Source organism: Ahaetulla prasina, chromosome 2 (assembly GCF_028640845.1).
Source record: "Ahaetulla prasina isolate Xishuangbanna chromosome 2, ASM2864084v1, whole genome shotgun sequence".
Classification (NCBI taxonomy): Eukaryota; Metazoa; Chordata; class Lepidosauria; order Squamata; family Colubridae; genus Ahaetulla; species Ahaetulla prasina.
In genome coordinates, this window is record NC_080540.1 from 106,478,772 (window position 1) to 106,498,633 (window position 19,862).

The 19,862-nt window shown below is 39.1% G+C and overlaps 1 protein-coding gene across 17 annotated transcripts in view; it reads right to left on the reverse strand.

Moving 5' to 3' along the window:
* The window catches only part of SH3TC2 (SH3 domain and tetratricopeptide repeats 2), a 144,368-nt gene that overhangs the window by 73,660 nt on the left and 50,846 nt on the right, over nt 1-19,862 (reverse strand). For 10 of the 17 annotated variants that reach the window (XM_058173415.1, XM_058173410.1, XM_058173416.1 and 7 more), the window contains 5 exons: nt 15,222-15,372; nt 13,496-13,618; nt 11,917-12,067; nt 10,249-10,445; nt 5,316-8,286 (listed from right to left, as the gene is read on the reverse strand). In XM_058173415.1, the coding sequence (XP_058029398.1) occupies nt 8,095-8,286; nt 10,249-10,445; nt 11,917-12,067; nt 13,496-13,618; nt 15,222-15,372 (814 nt within the window). In that variant the 3' untranslated portion in view covers nt 5,316-8,094. Of the gene's footprint in view, nt 1-5,315; nt 8,287-10,248; nt 10,446-11,916; nt 12,068-13,445; nt 13,619-15,221; nt 15,373-19,862 lie in introns of those variants that run through there. The other 7 variants (XM_058173411.1, XM_058173408.1, XR_009153889.1 and 4 more) reach the window with 6 other exon arrangements.

Sequence of the window (19,862 nt, forward strand, 5' to 3'; positions counted from 1 at the left end):
GGGGATCTCAGAAAACGATCATTTGTTTAAATGTTTGTATTATCTTTATCACTGAAAATGATCTCTTTTTTAATAATTGATTTTTTTTAAATTATAGGGTGTTTTAATGTTTGTTCTATGGCTTCTTTTATATACTGCCTAGATGCATGTTTCATGAGATGGGCAGCTATATATATCTAAGGAATAAATAAAATGATTCATTGATTTGGGATGGACAACTAAGCCTTTGAGCCCCGTGTCATCCTCTTGTTGTTGTACAGTAGCTAAGCTGTGACCAACTCTCAATGACTCTATGGACCATAGCATGCCAGACACCCCCCTCCTCATTGTCCATGTAGTCTCCAAATTGGTTCAAATTGTATCCTATAAAAATGCAAAAAATATCCAACAAACATTTTTACAAATAGATATCTTCAGGATATCTGAAAAGACAATTCAGTCTTTTAGCCCATTCTATACTGGAAAAACCCAGAAATTCCTACAGATGACATTATAATGAAAAAAAGTCTGGAATGTGCAGAAATGGATAGGTTAACCCTAAAAATCAAAGGAAAAGAAGATTCTGAATATTTTATAACATGGAAACTATTCTATAAATGGTTAAGTGACAGATACTGAGAATAGAATAGAATAGAATAGAATAGAATAGAATAGAATAGAATAGAATAGAATAGAATAGAATAGAATTTTTTATTGGCCAAGTGTGATTGGACACACAAGGAATTTGTCTTGGTGTATATGCTCTCAGTGTAGGATTGGAATTGTGTGAAATATGGACTACATGAGAAAGAAAAACCGATGAGTAAATATTTTGATGGTTATATAATCGATACTATAATGGAAGATAGTATACATTTCAATAACGATCGATATTATTGCATTATATGTTTATGTATATATGATTATGATGATGCTGTTAATACTTTGAACACCTAGAAAACATCCTGTTCAACATAGAAATGGAATTTGTGATATAAAACAATAAAAAAAAATGTTTAACAGCAACAACAAATAAAGAACTAGCCCATCCTACTTGCTCTAACAGAAGGAGCCTGCTATGGACCCTGTCTGCTAAGAATTCCAGCAGGCAGGATCAAAGAGAACCATTTCCACTGTGGCCATGTTCCTGTGGAACACTCCACCATGAGAAATGAGAACTTTTGCCACTCTTTTGATCTTCCAGAAGGATATTAAAATCTGATTTTGTTGATCAGTTAGGAGATTGTTGATAAAGTAAAAATATCTCATCTCCATGCTGTCTTGTCTCCTCAGTTCTATGTTTTGCATAGTTTATAAATTTTCAATTGTTTTTCTATTTATCTTTTTACAGCTTGTAACCTACCCATAGTTGCTTTATCATGAAAACGTGTGGCATATAAATTTAAGAATAAATAAATAAATAATCTGGGCCTCTCTTTAAAAACATTGCTGAATTGTGCTTTATCCATTGTAAATTCATTGGTTCCCCCCCCCCAACTGATCAGATTCAATCCCTGTTGAGGAACTGAGGGAGAAAAGTTCCAGTATTCTAATACATCTTCTATATATTGCAAGAGCCATATGGGCTGGGTTTGGGCAAAATAGCATTCAGAGTTCATCCCATGCTAGGTACAATTGAGGACTTTTTCTGTATCAGTATGCAGGAGTCTGTCCAGAAAAAGTAAAAATGGCAGCCTTGAGGGTGCCATGAAAGTTTTGTCTATTCTGAATTTGCTTCAAATATACAACTTACCTAAAATCAGGTAAGAGTTTTGATTGCACCGGCATTTTTGACCATCTCCTGTGGCCCCCGTTTGTTATGTGTTTATATTCTAGCACCTTGGGCAGAATTTAATTTGCAGCTGCTGAATTTATTAACTCAAGATATCTAATTCTCTGCTGTATCTAATGTTAATGTTGGTAGAAAAAATTCTAGGACTGTCATTTCAGAAGTATGGGATGTTTATGGGAAGGAATATCTTATAATAAAAGCAAGGTAGGGAATGCATTTCTGGAATGCTGTGATGATAACAATATTTCCCCAAAGCAATAGATCATCTGGCAGTTTGCTCAAGTGACACCAAATGTTACACCTGTCCTTCTGGTCATTTTTCTCCCCAGTCATACTCACCCCATTCTTGGATTTATTTTTTTTTACAATTACTTGAACAAAGATAAGAAGATAGGACTATGGAATCAGAGATGTCTATGGAAAATACCCATCAGCTTGACATTTTGGATTCCCTTTCTACATAGTCCTCTGAAATTGCTTTGCAAAGCAATATGACCAAGCCTCCTTCAAGTTGAGCTAATGGCAATATGGATATATCTTTGCAGCTCTCATGGAAATACTAAAAATGAGGACCCAGGTTGTTGGGGGGCAATAAGTTGACTTTGTAAAAAATATACAAATAGAATGAGACTATTGCCTTATACACTGTAAGCCGCCCTGAGTCTTCGGAGAAGGGCGGGATATAAATGTAAATTAAAAAAAATTGGTTTATGTTTACCTACTATTTTCTGGTTTAGAATAATAACTATTTTTTTAAAAAAAATTGAGGGTTTTTTTTTTTTAATTTCCCGGTCCATCTTTAGCTATAAAATATCTTGGTAGTCTCCAGTCCTTGTATTAATTCAGTCTAACCCTGCTTAGCTTTATGAGACCAGGCAACAAATCATTTACGAAGTGTTATGTTTGTTTCCGAGAATGTTGAAGCAAATCCTCAGAAATGTGAAACATAGATAGCTACAGTCTAGGAGTCTTTCCAAGTCTGTCTTTCTGCTGACAGGGTTGAGGTAGGGGGAAGAAAAGGTAAGACGAACTCATAGAGAAGAAATTGTAGGAGGGATGCCATCAGGGTTATGGTATGCCTTGGGGCATGGGTATTTCATGGGTGGCCACATATATGTTCCACAGCACTGAATTATGTTTTTGAAACTCAGATGTGCTCATTAGCTCACCCCAAATGCACCCCAAATCTCCAGTATGATATACAATTCATTTCTACAGCAACTTTTACCCTATGAATTTCAAGGATGACAACCACAGCAACTATTTCCCTCCATAACTTTTAACCGTACGGCTATCCTTAATGGGTTAACTTTCATTCTGCATTTTTATTTTATAGGGTTTTTTTAATGCTCCTAAGCAACTGTAATTATAAGAGGAATACAGGCTGACGCTATAGCATTTCTAAAGGATAAATCTACAGCAGATGGCAAAACTCTTTTATTTTTCAGATGACAGTGTTATGTTCATTCCATTTACCTTCCTTCAGCTCCTGAGATCAACCAGATTTTCCAGCCTTCAACTGTTTTCCAGTCTTCAATTGTATAGACCTAGCATCTTGGTGTTTACCAGAAACTTCAGCAAGTAATTTTTCATCATCAGTCATTCATACAATAAATCATAATACCAAATACTGTACTAGGAAGGGGATAAACTCCTACTCCATGGGAAACAATGCTTTAAAAAAATGTAATATCAGGGGGGAAATGATGGGGACAGTACACAATTGACAACTGGAAAGTCTTATGTTTTATTTTATTTATTTATTCAAAACGTGCCTATTGTCACATAGGGAGGCAGTGGCTCAGTGGGTAAGATGCTGAGCTTGTCGATCAGATCGGCACTTCAGCAGTTCGAATCCCTAGTGCCACATAACGGAGTGAGCTCCCGTTACTTGTCCCAGCTTCTGCCAACCTAGCAGTTCAAAATCACGTAAAAAATGCAAGTAGAAAAATAGGGACCACCTTTGGTGGGAAGGTAACAGCGCTCCATGCGCGTTCAGCGTTTAGTCATGCTGGCCACATGACCACGGAGACGTCTTCGGACAGCGTTGGCTCTTCAGCTTAGAAATGGAGATGAGCACCACCCCCTAGAGTCGGAAACGACTAGCACGCATGTGCGGGGGAACCTTTACCTTTACCTTTTAATGTCGCATATCTTTCAACCATCTTTGGACAGCTCCCAATCAAAAAAATAATTTTTTTTAAAGTTTTTATCTATCATGTTAGGCCAATATGGATATCTTCTGAATGAAGAGCTTCTCTATCAGCATTTTTCTGAGTGTCAAAAGTGTACTTAAGCAAAGCAAAATCTAACATTCTAATTTGTTGAAGCATGCTTGCTAGAAAGCTATCCCCATAGAGTTCAGTGGTTCTGATTTTCAAGCAGGCATGTTGGGGACTGCTGTATCTCAGCACCAAGAACACTAGTTAGGTAAGCAACACTCAAAGGATTGCTTCTTCTAACCACCACTCTTTGTGTCTCTGAGTACAAAAAGGCTAGTCAGGAAAGTTGTGAATCTTAAAAAAATCTCTAATTTCAGACAAAATCTCTCAGTAAAATTTTTAAAGCCACCAAAATGGGCCTCCATGTTGAAATTAATGACAAATTCATTTTATTTATATAGGTGCTTTTTTTGCCTCAACAACATGGCGTACACAAGTTTTCACCACAACAGAGTGATTGGTCCAAAGAGACCCAATTAGATTGATTGGTGTCTTGAAACTGGATTTCAAGCGGTATCTTGAAACTGGATTTCCCTACTTTAAGTCCAAGTACTGCTTTTCACCACCTTTCCAGAAAAAGGCTCATTTGGACCAATGTTGCCCTCGTTCCAGATATTGGCAATTGGAAACGCAACCCCCTAGGAAAGTACTTCTGTCGCTGCCAAATTGAAATGTTCAAGAACTGTGAGAAGGGGTCTCAAGAGTAGATCTTGAGCAATTAAAACCAAGAAAAGAAGCCAAACAATGCTCCTGGTGCATATTCAAGTGCCCCATAGATTTTCTCATGAATTGTTTACATTAACTCACTCACAACTCCAAGGAAGTAAAATAAATAATCATAAACTTGAATGTCCAAATTTGGGCTTTGGGAGTTTGGCAGACCAGCTTGGCATTACTGTGGAGAACTGCAGGCAATGACTTAACTCATCTTCCTGAGGTAGGCAGCAACCAGTTCAGAGAGCAGAAAAGCAAAATATTTTCCTCCTTTTATTTCCACCTACTATTCCAGCCATTGTCCAGACAAGTCAACGCAGGTAGAAATTTAGTGAAAGAGTAAATCTGTTTCTATACAAGGAAGAAGAAAGATGTACGTATGTGTGTATATGAGAAAGATTGTGCATATTATCATGAAATCTTTTGAACTACTTCAGTATTTTTTCAAACAACCAAGTGTTATTCCAATATATTCTGGCTTAAGTCATACTATGCCATGATATCATTTAAATTTGCCAATCTAACATGGATTCCTTAACTAATAAAGGAGTTTTTTTTTTTTGAGAAGCAAGTTCTTGTTATTGCAGTAGACTTTTTTTAAAAAAAAAAAATGAGTGTAAGGTAACAAATCTCGGCTTCTGTGCATAACATTAGGAAATTTGAATTGTATAGGATGTAGAAAAATGTCCAGAAAAAATGACATGTTTCTCAACATATCCAGCCACAGATCAGTCTTAAAAGTTCAGACTGCCTAGAAGCCTTTGTCCATTTCTTAATAGATTTTTGTTCTTAATAAGGACTGAAAGGTCTAAAGGAATTGAAAATACTGCCTTTATTGCCCTCTAATGGTGAAATGAGCTATGGTACAAGTAAAAAGCAAATGCTAAAATCTGTTTAACCAGTGATAACACCCAGGATCATACCTAAACACAGGTAGTTGTCATACAGAATCAGATCATTAGCTCAGATCTAGAAGATGCTAGGTGGGTCTTTCAGTCAAATCCAGATTTTCTATTGGAGACATTTTTCATGCAAGGTAATAAAGAATGTGCCTGGAGCCATCTGGATAACTAACGTGTAATCTAACTTTAAGCCATGACCCTGTTGTATTTAGTTATTTGGGTGCTGCAATATTTGTTCTGAAGTCATTGTGAATGGCTGTAGTGGTGCTTGGTAGAGAATTGAACAAAATATAATTATTATCCTGCTTCAGCATGGCTGCTGATATAGGAAATTTTGCAGTAACCTTCCCCTGGATTGGGGAGGGAATGGAGATTTTACAGTATCCTTCCCCTGCCATGCCCACCAAGCCATGCCACACCCACCAAGCCACACCCACAGAACTGGTGGGAAAAAAAATTGAAACCCACCACTGGGCAAGACGTTTCAAGAGTGCTACAGTACATGAAGCAAAATTATTTGATTGAAACAATCTGCTGCTCTCCAAAGCCTTTGAGCCTCAGAATTGCTCCAATTCTGTTTATAATTTTCAAGGAAAAAATTCAGGAATTGGGGAGTTATCCTACTATTGTTATCTGCAGCTAATTCAATTTTAGATTTAATTAAATCAGATGTCTGGTCATACTCCCTTTATAGATCTTACTAAAAGACAGACATACCCTTTGGCCCCTAAAATATTTGTACTCAGACTTTAAAGGAAGCATAGCCCAACTACACAGCATCAAAAATGCGCCCATCTCAATTCAGCTTCCCACTTTTAGCCCTGGTCATATCAAAATATTTCCACATGCAGACACTCAGGACAATTGGCTTTGGCTTTTCATTTGAACCGAATATATTTGGTGGGGCTACAAGATGGTCTGTAAATCTGAAGCATCTCAAAGCTAGCAGAGCATTAGGCCTCCTAAGAATTTCAACTTCCTTTTTTTTTAAAAAAAAAAGCACATATCTCATGTATCATTTGTTAACAAACCTTCATAACCCTGTGAGGTAAACTGGGCAGAGAGCAAATGATTCAAAGTAATCCCATGAGCTACATGTCAGATAGAGCTGTGGTGGGGTAGTAAGCATGCTCTTCCTGAAGGTAGCTGACCGAGACAAAGAATCTGAAAGTTTTGTAGTCACCCTCCAGTAGTATGGAAGCCCAATACATCTGGCTGAGTATGGAGATGTCTTTGCTTCCCAAGAGGCTCTCTCCAATCATGTTTTTCCTTCTCTAAATATACAGGAGCCATTTTCCTTTCTTCTTCAGGATCAGTGGATTGCTGGCAGTGCAAATCATTAAGAAGGAAGGAAATACCTCTGAAGAGCTCATTTAACCAAATTTAGGATATGGTATTCTGGGTTCCATCCTTTCTGAAGGATACTTTTGGGATCTTAATTTAGTTTATTTGAAACATGAGGCAGATATTAATGAGAAACCAAAATAAATATAAATACTGATTAGTATTTGAGTTATTCTTGGCACTTGGTGACTTTATGCATGTTCTTGCATTATTTTCTTGGCAATAATATAGAATTTGTTGTGATGCTTTTTTAAAAAAAACTCCATAGCCAGCTTATAGCCCTAGGATTTCATGATGTTTTCCACTGAAACATAGATCTGGCTTTGCTTAGCTTTTTGAGAGGTGGCTGGGTGGATTCTACCCCTTCCTGGTCTAAGCACAGATAACTGATGAAATACACAGGAACAAAGATTCACATTTGCTGCAAGAGCATTTTTTCCCCCGCACTTTTTCTCTTTTGTTCAGGTTGTCAGAGGTTTTCCGTTGATTTCTATCTTGTAAAGGACTTTACCTTTTGGCACTGAGGATGAATGGATGCAGGTTGAATATCCTCTCCAAGGACCAGCCCCATTTACTTCTTATCACAGACAATCTGCACTCACACACCTTATGTTGTGCATTCGTTATCTTGCTCTTTTTCCCCCTTCTGCTCAATCATATTGATTCTCAGAGACCGTCTGGAGAAGTCTGCTGTTTTCTTGGTGAGGTTTTTCGGACGTGATTGGCTATTGTGTGAAAGTGGCTGGCCCAAGGTCACCCAACTTCCTTTGTGCCTAAGGCAGGATTAGAACTCACAGTCAACCAGTTTCTAACCTGATGCCTTAACCACTATACCAAACTCTCTCTCAATCTTGCTTCAACCGACTCTTTTGCACCCTCTAATCTCTTAAATAAGGCTTATGTATGTGAATGAAGTCTTCTTTACATGTTGCTGATAAAATTTAAAAAAAACACGAGCTTGCTTTTTTCCTCAGAACACATTAGCTGATGGCCAGCGTATATCCATTTACAACAGCCCACAAGATTTCTATTCATTCAGAAACACAAGGGACTAGAAGCACCAGATCATGATCTCTCCTTTTCTTGGCAGAAGGACAATGATGTCCTTTCTTCATGAGCTGTGAATTCTATTACAGATGGATCATACATCATGTCTTCCTTCACTTAACCATCGGGCCCGATATGTTGTCCACCCTCTTGGGCTCTTATTTGTTTGGGAATTAGTAAATATTTGAGCCAACCTGGCTTGGATCTTGCCTTGCCAATTGTAGTCATCAAATTCAGTGGCAGCAGCCAAGGCCAAGAAGAAATAACTGGCTGCATCTTGCTCATCCTGAGAATAAAAGGAAAGAGAAAAAAAGTAAAGCACTGGAAGGCACTTCCAGTCAAAGTTGAAAGCATGGTAGGGATGAAAAATGGTCCATTGCCTAAGAAATTCAGAAGAACTTTTCAACACTCACTACAGGAGCCTTACTTCTGCTGACTGCCAGCTGACTGCAATTTGGCAGTTTGACTCTTACCAGGCTCAAGGTTGACTCAGCATTTCATCTTTCCGAGGTCGGTAAAATGAGGACCCAGATTGTTGGGGGAAATATGTTGACTCTGTAAACTGCTTACAGAGGGCTGTAGAGCACTGTGAAGCGGTATATAAATCTAAGCGCTATTGATATTGCTACAGATTGGAACCTGAAATGGCTTTTCCAACTCTGTTATGAAGCCCTTAAAAACACCTTTATAACAGAGAAACCTTGAAACTAGCATAACCCTGTATTTCAAGCTTTTTTCCCCAATTTGGATTATAATAAGGGAGAATGTTGGCAATGATTATAATAAAGCAGAACACTCCCAGTTTGCCACTTATGCAGAGCAAATGAATGTAGATTTCATTGCTTGGAATGACGATTCATTAATTTCATACATATTAAGTACAACTAATAAGTATGAAACAATATAATAGGTATGAAGGGACATGAGGGGAGCTCCTCAAGGGAGCTCCTGAAGATCATATCCCAGGCAAGGGTATTTAGAAAGGGAATGGCAACTGCAGAACAAAATAAGGAGAGCATCAAAAGTAGAAGACACCAGGATGGCATATTATAAATTATAAACAGTTGACAGCCTGCAATCCAAGCCACATGTAGTTCTTCCAAGCAGCATGTGAAGCTCCCAGAACCCTTCCAAATTAGAACATATCAGATCTGGACTGAAAAACCTCTGATGAATAATAAAGGGCAGAAAAAAGATTCAGAGAGTTCTAGTCTTTTACTGACATTTAGTAATTTCTTGGAGATGGTTACATTCTGGCTCTGGTTGCTATACTCCAAAGGGCAACCAAACGTCTATTTTAATTTGAAAGAAGATGAGGAATTATTGAATGTATGAGAAGGGATCACAGCGGCTCAACTTAACTGAAATGGAATAAAGTAAAATTTAGCTTTTACCCTAGCTTTGAAGTATATCCTTTTGAATGATTTGTCATTCAAAGGCCAAAGTCTGGACATTAGCCTGAAATAAATAACATATCCCTTTTGTAAACTGACAAAAGTATTAACTGAACAAAAGTGACCTGGAGGTCCAGAAAATGGAATAGTTGCTGACATTGCAGAAAAAAAAATGCACTCGTTCAATATTTTCACAAGATTCTGAATACCTCCATTTTTAAGTGCAAAGTAAATCAAACCAGAGCACCTTTGTTGTGACCCAGGTTCCTGGACTCGGACTCCTGGACTCGGATGATTCAGAAAGTGAGGGAGAAGACCTGGCAAGGCCTGCTTCTCCTGGGCCCTCTCCCTCCCTGGCACCCACCCAAAGGGAGGAGGAGGGGCCGGCAAGGCCTGATTCTCCCGGGCCTTCTTCTGATTTGGCAATGCCCCAAGAACAGTTTTGGCGTGATGCAAGACTGCGCAGACGTGACTGGCGCGCGCAGCAGAGGAAGTGTTGGGACAAAGCCAAAGAATGATGAGTCATGCAGTGATATCTACAGAGGCTATAAAAGGAGGCGGAACTTCCTGGCTTTTTGTCCTGGACAAAGCAGTGAATTTCCGCGGGGAAACTGTATCAATGGACGGAAGAATATATTCGTGAGTAATTCTGGCCTTAACTATAATTTCTTCATTATCTCCAGAGACTTGACAGGCCCATGGGTAGACGTGGCCAGAACATTTATCTATGTAAATAAATTAGAAAAGAAGGCCTTTGACTGACTCTTTGTTTGGAGTATTGGGGGAGGGAAACAGAACAACCTTTACTAAAATGCAGCAGGTTATTTTATTACATTACAGATGCTATCTTTCACCTTTAATTTGTGGAGAGTGAGATCTCCCAGCCGGTAGTAAACCCTGGAGTAATATATGGCTTCTTGAACCCCTTGCAATTCCGGTGAGTGCAAAGAGAGCGTCCTCAGATAGCAGTCTTCAGCCATCTCATACATTTGCAGAAGGTAATACACAGTTGCCAGCCGATGAAAGGCAACCAGTTCTTGCAAATGATCTCCTGGAAGAAGAAAAGGTGTCAAAATGGCATAAATGACTATTGGGCGATTGTAAAGGCTGGAACATTTGTACCTCTCCCCTTCCTCCTAGAGCAGGGGTCTGCAAACTTGGCTCTTTTAAGATTTGTGGACTTCAACTCCCAGAGTTCCTCAGCCAGCTTTGCTGGGTTGAAGTCCACAAGTCTTAAAAGAGCCAAGTTTGCAGACCCCTGTCCTAGAGTCCTAAAAGACCATGTTCTCTGAGCAGCAACATTTCAATTGTTTCCTGCCCAGTTCCCAGGAGTTCTGAAGACTGCAATATGCTCCTTTGCCACCAGCTTTTTCTTCCCCCAGAAGTTAATGTGCAGTGCCAATCCCACATGCTGAAAAGTTTTACCGTAACAACCATAACCATCAATGCAAACAATTGTTATTTGTGCACATTCCTAATGTCATAAAAATTCAATGATAGAGAAGAAATGCCAATTTAATGTGGTAGGCATTAAACAGTCCATTGCTGCAATCTTGAAAAATATGCATACAATGTTTCCACAGACGCAATCGTTCACAGCAGAAATGAAAAAAATTAAGGACAGATTCCTTGCTTGAAGCATGATAATGTAGACTATTAAATTTCACTGTGATGAAATTAAACGTGCCATTTTCAAAAGCTCGTGCAGAAATATTCTACTCTAGGGAAGAGAATATGTTGTCCCATGTTGAGCAGTTAGACAACAAAATGAAGGTGGCGAAAATGACAAGGATACGTGAAATAATCTATTTGATAGAAACACATTCCATTTGCTTTCACTTAAGAATTTCTAGGCTATTGCTTGCAGTATCATTGTCAACTAAATAATGTATCCAAAAACAAGCAATGTTTTGTACAATGCCGATTGAGCAGGGGTGAAATCCAGCAGGTTCTGATAGGTTCTGGAGAACCAGTAGTGGAAATTTTGAGTAGTTTGGAGAACCGACAAATACCACCTCTGGCTGATCCCACAGTGGGGTGGGAATGGGGATTTTGCAATATCCTTCCCCTGCCATGGCCACCAAGCCACACCATGCCCACCAAGCCACACCCACAGAACCAGTAGTAAAAAAAGTTTGAATTTCACCACTGTGATTGTGTAATCTCTAACTGCGACATCAGAAGGAAGGATAAGTTTATCTGCTAATTTTTTTCCTAGAGGTTGTGGATTCATAAAATCTGTGAAAATTCTTTGATTCTAAATGAAGTCAAGCATAATAAATGTCTACTTACCTTTGTAATCAGATTTTGTGCCTTTTAAAACATTTACTGATGCTAACTTGAGTATTTTAAATTGACTTGGGTGCTACCAAATTAAATTCCAGTATTTACACATTTTAAATTGGCTTGGGTGAGACCATCTTCTCCAAGAGATCTATGTTGGTTATTTTTCTATTCACAAATCATTATTTTCAGAAAATGAGTTGAATATTCTTGCGTTATAAACCTTGATTCCTTCCTACCTACATCCACGCTGAGTCTGACTGCTAAGGTAGCAAATTCCAAAGCATTTTCATAATTGTGGAGCCCAATTTGGAGTTCAGCTAGCTTGTTGAACACTCTCAACTCCGTTTGTGTGTCTCTCAATTTCCTGGCCAAAGGTATAGCTCCTCCCTGGTAAAAACATCAAACAATTTGTCATGGTGGTTTCACAACTTTCTACTATCTATCCTCCCCCCTGCAGCCAAACAAGAGTCTCTCAGAGAGGCAGTGGTGGGATTCAGCCAGTTCGCACCACTTCGGGAGAACCGGTTGTTAACTTTCTGAGCAGTTTGGTGAACTGGTTGTTGGAAGAAATCATTAGGGCAGAGAACTGGTTGTTAAATTATTTGAATCCCACCACTGCAGAGAGGTCACACAAAGCAAAGAAGACCTGACCATGCATTCAGTCTCTTTGATAATCATTTTCCATAGCATCATTTTCTTATAACTGAAATTAACATATCTCACAGTGTTCAGGTTTATAGATAACAAGCGCAAACATAACTTTCATGGGTTCTCATTTAACCTTCTCTTGAACTTTAGAGGAACCTGAGATCATTTTGCTTTTTGTTTCCTTGTTTTGGGCAACTGGATAGCTGCCCGTTTGGCTTTTGCCTAGAAACAGATTTAAGTCTATTTAATTCAGCAAAATTAAAGCCTTCTGTCACTACAAATTTAACACAGTTTGCACACATTGTTTAACATGAAAGAAAATACTACCATTGGATCAGTTAGACCATTATAGACTTTCAGAAAGTGGGCATTTTTTTCTAAAAAAAACCTGTTGATTTCTTATTTTTAAAGATGAAAGGGCTATATATTTTCTCTTTTCTTTTTCTTTTTAAAAAGGAAACAACTTCATTAATGCTTCAAACACTTAAAAAGAGAAGGTAATTTTTTGTTACTACAAAGAGGGTAAGAACATACACACACACACACACACACACACAAAGAAAGAGACCTCTTGCTTACTTTGTAGTTAAAGATATTTAAGTAAGGTTTTTAGAATGCATCCCTCAGTACAGATGGAAGGGACACTTCTTGCAAGGACCACCATCAAACTGTCCAATGCCACAGTTGCACCCGACTGCATTTTTACCCTAGCAATCAGCAGCAGCAGCAGCAAACCAGGTTTCTTTTAAAAAAATCCTTTTCCACTATTACTTGAAGGTATCAGGGATTGAACCAGTGACCTTTTGCAGTCAAATCATATGTTGCATCATGAAGGCATGAAGACGATACATACACAAAGAGCAACAATGAGAAAATTGCTCACCACGATCTTCCTTCCACAATTAACAGCTGCAACACAATTGGTGGTTCTCTCACCTTCACTGCCATGCCTAACTATACCCCCAGATTCCAGTATGTTTATTTTTAGCACGTACGCACAGAATGAATCACTGGAGTAGATTGGTGGTTCCCCCCATGATATCTATTTGATGTACATTTCATTTTCCACTTTCTACTTCTTTCACAGTTTCTTTCCATCCATGTTAGTAATACCCACTAGTGGCGACTTCTAGAGATGTCAATACAAATATATCTTGTAGCTGGTACCCTGTAATATTCCACTGCCTGAAGCCTGTTCTTGATTCCATTGAAGAAGACATCTCCCGCCTCTTCATATAATCCCATGGCCAGGTGCAGCTCTTTGGGTTTCAGTGCTGTCTCTATGGATGCCTGAAAAGGGGAACCAGTGAGGTTAACAGCTGAGGCAATAGCATCATGGAAAAAGGGTGAACGTTTGCTCAAAACAACTCAAGACACTTCAGTTTAGCTGCACACATTTTAAGCTCCTATGCGTAACAAAATACAGAACATTTCATGACAATTTTTTTTTATTTCAATGGCAGAGACCTCATAACTCCGAAGGAAAAAGTGGAAATTAGGTGCGAAAGATTAAAAAAATCTCTCCTTACAGAGAGATTTCCATTGCTCAGTGATATGTACCCTCTTACTTTACTTTGCAACATTCAGTTCTCCTTTTTTGTTGTTGTTTGATGTTCATCACCCCAATGTTCTTCTACTCAACCTCCTATTACTTTTTACTACCAAATCTCTGAAATCACCACACTACAAATCCAAATGTTGCTTATAAATCTAAATTCTGAATCCACAAATGAAAGTCATAAATTTTCAATATCAAATATTAGATAACCCAATATTAAACATTAATATTTAATATGATCTAATATTAAGAGAAGTGTACAATATGTAATTACACATTTTGTATAAAGCAGAGGTGGGTTTCAGCAGGTTCTGAACAGTTCTGGAGAACCGGTAGTGGAAATTTTGAGTAGTCCGGTAGTAAAAAGTCTGAGTGGCCCCGCCCCCATCTATTCTCTGCCTCCTGAGTCCCAGCTGATCAGGAGGAAATGGGGATTTTGCAGTAACCTTCTCCTGGAGTGGGGTGGGAATGGAGATTTTGCAGTATCTTTTTCCTGCCATATCACCAAGCCACACCCACCAAACCATGCCATGCCCACCAAGCCATACCCACAGAACCGGTAGTAACAAAATTTGAAACCCACCACTGGTATAAAGCTTTGAGCACAAAATATGCATATGTGCAATGCAGAAGATCTATGGTTTAGCCAAGATCCTATATCCTATATGGCTGAACCACAGATATGTAGATTTTCACGGATATAGGTATGTAGGTCTTGGCATATTCGGGTCTTTTCCCGTGTAAGATTGAGAGTATCTTGGCAATGTTTCAATGAGGTCTCACTCATCATCTTCAGGCTGGTGCTTTCGGCTTCGAGCTTCTGTGGGCAAAGCGTGGTCGAAGCTGCCATCTCTCTATAAATACTGGTGGGGAGGTGGGGAGTGTTGCTGTGAGTGGGCTGGTTGGCTGTGGTTGCATCTTGATTGGTAGATGGAGTGGGTGTTTGCAGATTGGTCGAGGTGGGGAGTGTTGCTGTGAGCATATGTATATATCTCTCTTATCTATCTATCTATCTATCTATCTATCTATCTATCTATCTATCTATCTATCTATCTATCTATCTATCTATCTATCTATCTTAGCTAGAGAGATATTTACTGTCACAGTTAGTGATGCCTTGTATTTTTAGACACTGACTCAGCATCCTCATGTGCCAGACATTGATGAAAACTCACATTTTATAAAGATTGATTGTGATCTGTGTTATCCAAGGATTTAAATCATACTTCTGCAATAATCTTTTACAAAGTGGTTAGATAAAAAAATGACAACTAGTAAGCAGACCCAGTCCCATGGCAGGAGGATACCAACTTAGAAAATAACATTTTTATGTACCTGTAAATACATTTCCACAAGTTCATTCTCTTGCATTTGATAATAGAGCTTACCAGCCTGTAACCAGGCCTGGGCTGTTTTAACAGTTTCCTCTAGGTCGATAAATATTCTGAGGCTCTGCTTGGTACAGTCCAATGCCTGTTTCAAAGATCTGTTGAATTTACATATATTTCATTATTACAAAGAAATTAGTGAAACTCATACATAGTCAAAACAAACTGCCCCTTTTTAATCCACTCTATAAAAAACATCCCTTACAAGAAACTGTATTATGATCTTTATACAGACTGAATTCTTTCCTTTGGTTTTAAATCCAATGGAGAAATTCTTTTAAGCGGATGGACCTTTAAATAGGTCCTTAAATAAGTTCTCGTTCTAAAGATACCACTCTTAATGGAAGGACAACTGGATTACCACTAATGTTTCATGACAAAATGGTATCACACTATGTGGAACATGTTTCCCTTATCTGTCATGTTGGAGACACACTATAGAAGAAGTTTCAGGATGATGCATGTCCTGTTCACTACAAACGACACATGTATATATGTGAACACCACAACCCTTGGATGTGTTGCTCTCATCTTGCAGGGTGTGGGATATCTGCTCATTGGTACATTATGTTATCATTTTTTCCGACACTTGAAATGGAAGAATTTTATCCCAGCTTCCAAATAGCCCAAATAAATGTGAACTAAAGGTAAAGGTTCCCTTCACACATATATGCTAGTCATTCCCGACTCTAGGGGGCAGTGCTCATCTCCGTTTCAAACCTGAAGAGCCAGCGCTGTCCAAAGACATCTCCATGGTCATGTGGCCGGCATCACTAAACACCAAAGCTGCACAAAACACTGTTACCTTCCCACCAAATGTGATCCCTATTTTTCTACTTGCATTTTTTACATGCTTTAGAACTGCTAGGTTGGCAGAAGCTGGGACAAGTAATGGGAGCTCACCCCATTACGCAACATTAGGGATTCAAACTGCTGAACTGCCGACCTTTTGACTGACAAGCTCAGCATCTTAGCTGCTGAGCCATTGCATCCCGTTTAAATGTGGACTACCAGAGTCTACATTTGGGCTTTTGAGGGAGGGTGGGAGGGAGGGAGGGAGGGAGGAAGGAAGGAAGGAAGGAAGGAAGGAAAATTTCAACAGAACATTAGGTGGCTCTGAGATTCTTTAAAGTTCACTACAGATGAAAAGATAGACAGACTGCCCAAATCAATAAGAACAATCACTATATCACAAGCTGCTAATAATTTCTCCTAATGTGATATGAATATCAAATATGATATATCATTTGACATGATGTTATATGATATGAAACTCATATGATTTCTGGAGTGTATAGTTCCTTAAACAGGAATTGGTATAGCACAACCTGTTACTAAAAGGCATGCCTACTTGCAAACTGGTTCTTATTTCTATTATTAATATTATCAACTATTAATGCTAGTTGAAGTCATATAATCTATAAAAAACACACATGAAGGAAGAGGACAGGATCTGTAGCAAGAGGACACAGTAAGAAACAACTGAAAAGTGACTTTAGCAAAATCTAAGTTGTTATTATATATAAAATCCATTCCATTGTGAACCCCATCACACCATCAAAAATTAACATTAAACAATAAAGCTGCAAGAAACACATTTAAGAGATTTAAAAAATAATAAGGAAAAAGGTTATTTGCTTTTTTTATTATACAGTTTAAAAATCATGTTAATGAAGAGACAGTTTCAAAGATTTTAGATAGCAAGAGAAACCCCAAGCAGATATGACATAGCAAACTGCTTCCTTCAGGCACAAAAAAATCTTGAAGAAAGATAAGAACCAAGCAGAAAACAATCCATTCTCTTTAGTTTGTTTGCGATATTCATTTTCTTCTTCTTCAAAAAATTCCAAGCAGCATCTTTTATATTATCTTCCATTCATACTAACTCTTGAGTGGCATATATTCAGGATAGTGCATGCATTCATTTAATGCATGCACTATCAAGAATCAAGAAGAGGGCCGTGAAAATATTTGCAGATCCCTCGCATCCTGGACATAAACTGTTTCAACTCCTACCCTCAAAACGATGCTATAGAGCACTGCACACCAGAACAACTAAACACAAGAACAGTTTTTTCCCGAAGGCCATCACTCTGCTAAACAAATAATTCCCTCAACACTGTCAAACTATTTACTAAATCTGCACTACTATTAATCGTTTCATAGTTCCCATCACCAATCTCTTTCCACTTATGACTGTATGACTATAACTTGTTGCTGGCAATCCTTATGATTTATATTGATATATTGACCATCAATTGTGTTGTAAATGTTGTACCTTGATGAACGTATCTTTTCTTTTATGTACACTGAGAGCATATGCACCAAGACAAATTCCTTGTGTGTCCAATCACACTTGGCCAATAAAAATTCTATTCTATTCTATTCTATTAAGGGGCAAGCAAGATCATATACCACTGACCTCTTTGTGCTTCTTTATGTGACCCATGAAGTCTTTAAAGCTAGAGAATTCTCGCTGTTGCCTTGGTCGAGGGATATAGGCACTGCTGTTCCATCTGCTTTTAGATGCCTTTCCTCAAAGGTTAGGCTCTAGATCAGTGATGCCAAAAGCGGGGGAAGCACAGGGGGAGGCATTGAATTATGGATGTGGGCACCCATGCCAACAACCCAGGGGTGAAATCTCAAAATTTCCCTACCGGTTCTGTGGGTGTGGCTTAATTGATGGGCATGTCTTGGTGGTCAGATGACTGGGTGGGCGTGGCCAATAACAATAAATAATAAAAATAATAAACAAAGTATAAAAAACAATAAGAGGTACCAAAAACCAACTTTCACCCTTTACACACACACAACACAACACAACACAACTGACTCACATACAGTGTAAAAGCAGCTGCACTTCACACTTCACACAGCCACAAAAAGCTCAAAAACCAACTTTCACATTTTACACACACACAACTCTCTCTCTCTCTCTCTCTCTCTCACACACACACACACACACACACAAAATGCCACATACAGCTTTCTGAGATTTTGTGTGTTTGTGTAGTTAGAGTGAAACACTACAGAAACACACCAAATCTCAGAAAGCTGCACAAATATTTTATTTTAATATTTTATTTTATTTTATTTTATTGTGGACTTCAATTCCCAGAGTTTTTTTTTTGTTTTTTTTTTTGTTTGTTTACATTTATACCCTGCCCTTCTCCAAAGACTCAGGGCGGCTTACAGTGTATAAGACAATAGTCTCATTCTATTTGTATATTTTTACAAAGTCAACTTATTGCCCCCACAACAATCTGGGTCCTCATTTTACCTACCTTATAAAGGATGGAAGGCTGAGTCAACCTTGGGCCGGGCTTGAACCTGCAGTAATTGCAGGCTTTGTGTTCTTAATAACAGGCTTTACCAGCCTGTGCTATTCACCGGCCCTGTGAGTTCCTCAGCCAGCAAAGCCAGCCAGCATTAGTTGATCATGAGGAAATAGATTAGCTAAGCAATTTATTCTGTCTGGCTGAAAGTGAAACTGGGGCTTTCCAGCTGGAAAAAAAGCCATGTGTTCATCAGTAATCAGGTAAGTGCCTTAGAATCTCTACTCTTACTTGTAGAAAACATGTTTTCTACAAGTAAGAGTACAAGTAAGGTTCTGCTGATGAGGAACTCAGGTGAGATCGCCAGAGGAGACTTTAAATTTTTTTTTAAGTTTAAAGGCTCTACCGATCTCAGCTGAGGGGCGAGATCCTCAAAGGCTTTTTTTTACTTTTAAAGGCATGTTTTGGCTGAAGAAAAACCGGCTTTTAAAAGTAAAAAAAAAACCCCTCTGCTGATGGTGCGGCTCAGCAGAAGTGGGGGGGCGGAGCCAGGGATTTTTGCTACCGGTCTTCCGAACCAGCAGCCGCCCTCGCTACCGGATCGCGTGAGCTGGTCCAAACCGGGAGCATTTCACCCCTGCAACGACCCCCTCTGCACTCCCCCCGCTTTTGGCACGTGATGGCAAGGTGGGCCCGGTAGGCCCATTTTTCACCCTCTCCAGACTCCAGAGGCTTTCTTGGAATCTGGGGAGGGTGAAAACAGCTTCCCCCATCCCCCGGAAAGCCTTCCAGAGGCCGGAAATGGCCTGTTTCCCGACTTCTGGTGGGCCCAGAAGGCCCATTTTTTGCCCTCCCCAGGCCCGAGAATCAGTTGGCTGGTACACACAGGCGTGTTGGAGTTGAGCTTGGGCAATGCTCGCGTGCTCACAGATATGGCTCCACATGCCACCTGTGGCACATGTGCCATAGGTTCGCCATCACTGCTCTAGATTACAGAGCAACTGCCAGGTAGCACTGCAGGTAAATCAGTGACAATCTTCAGAGATCAAGAGGGTAGACCAGCATTTCTCAGTCTTGGAAACTTTACCATGCGTCGACTTCAACTCTCAGAATTCTTCAGCCAGCTGGAGAATTCTGGAAGCTAAAGTCCACACATCTTAAAGGTACCAAGGTTAAGAAACACTGGGGTAGACACATCTTTAGATCCATGGGGTATCCATCTCTGAAACAGATGTGCTGTTTGACATCCAAAGTCAATAATGGCTATGTTACCAACATGTAATCTTTTATCCTAGTGAATTCATTAAGATTAC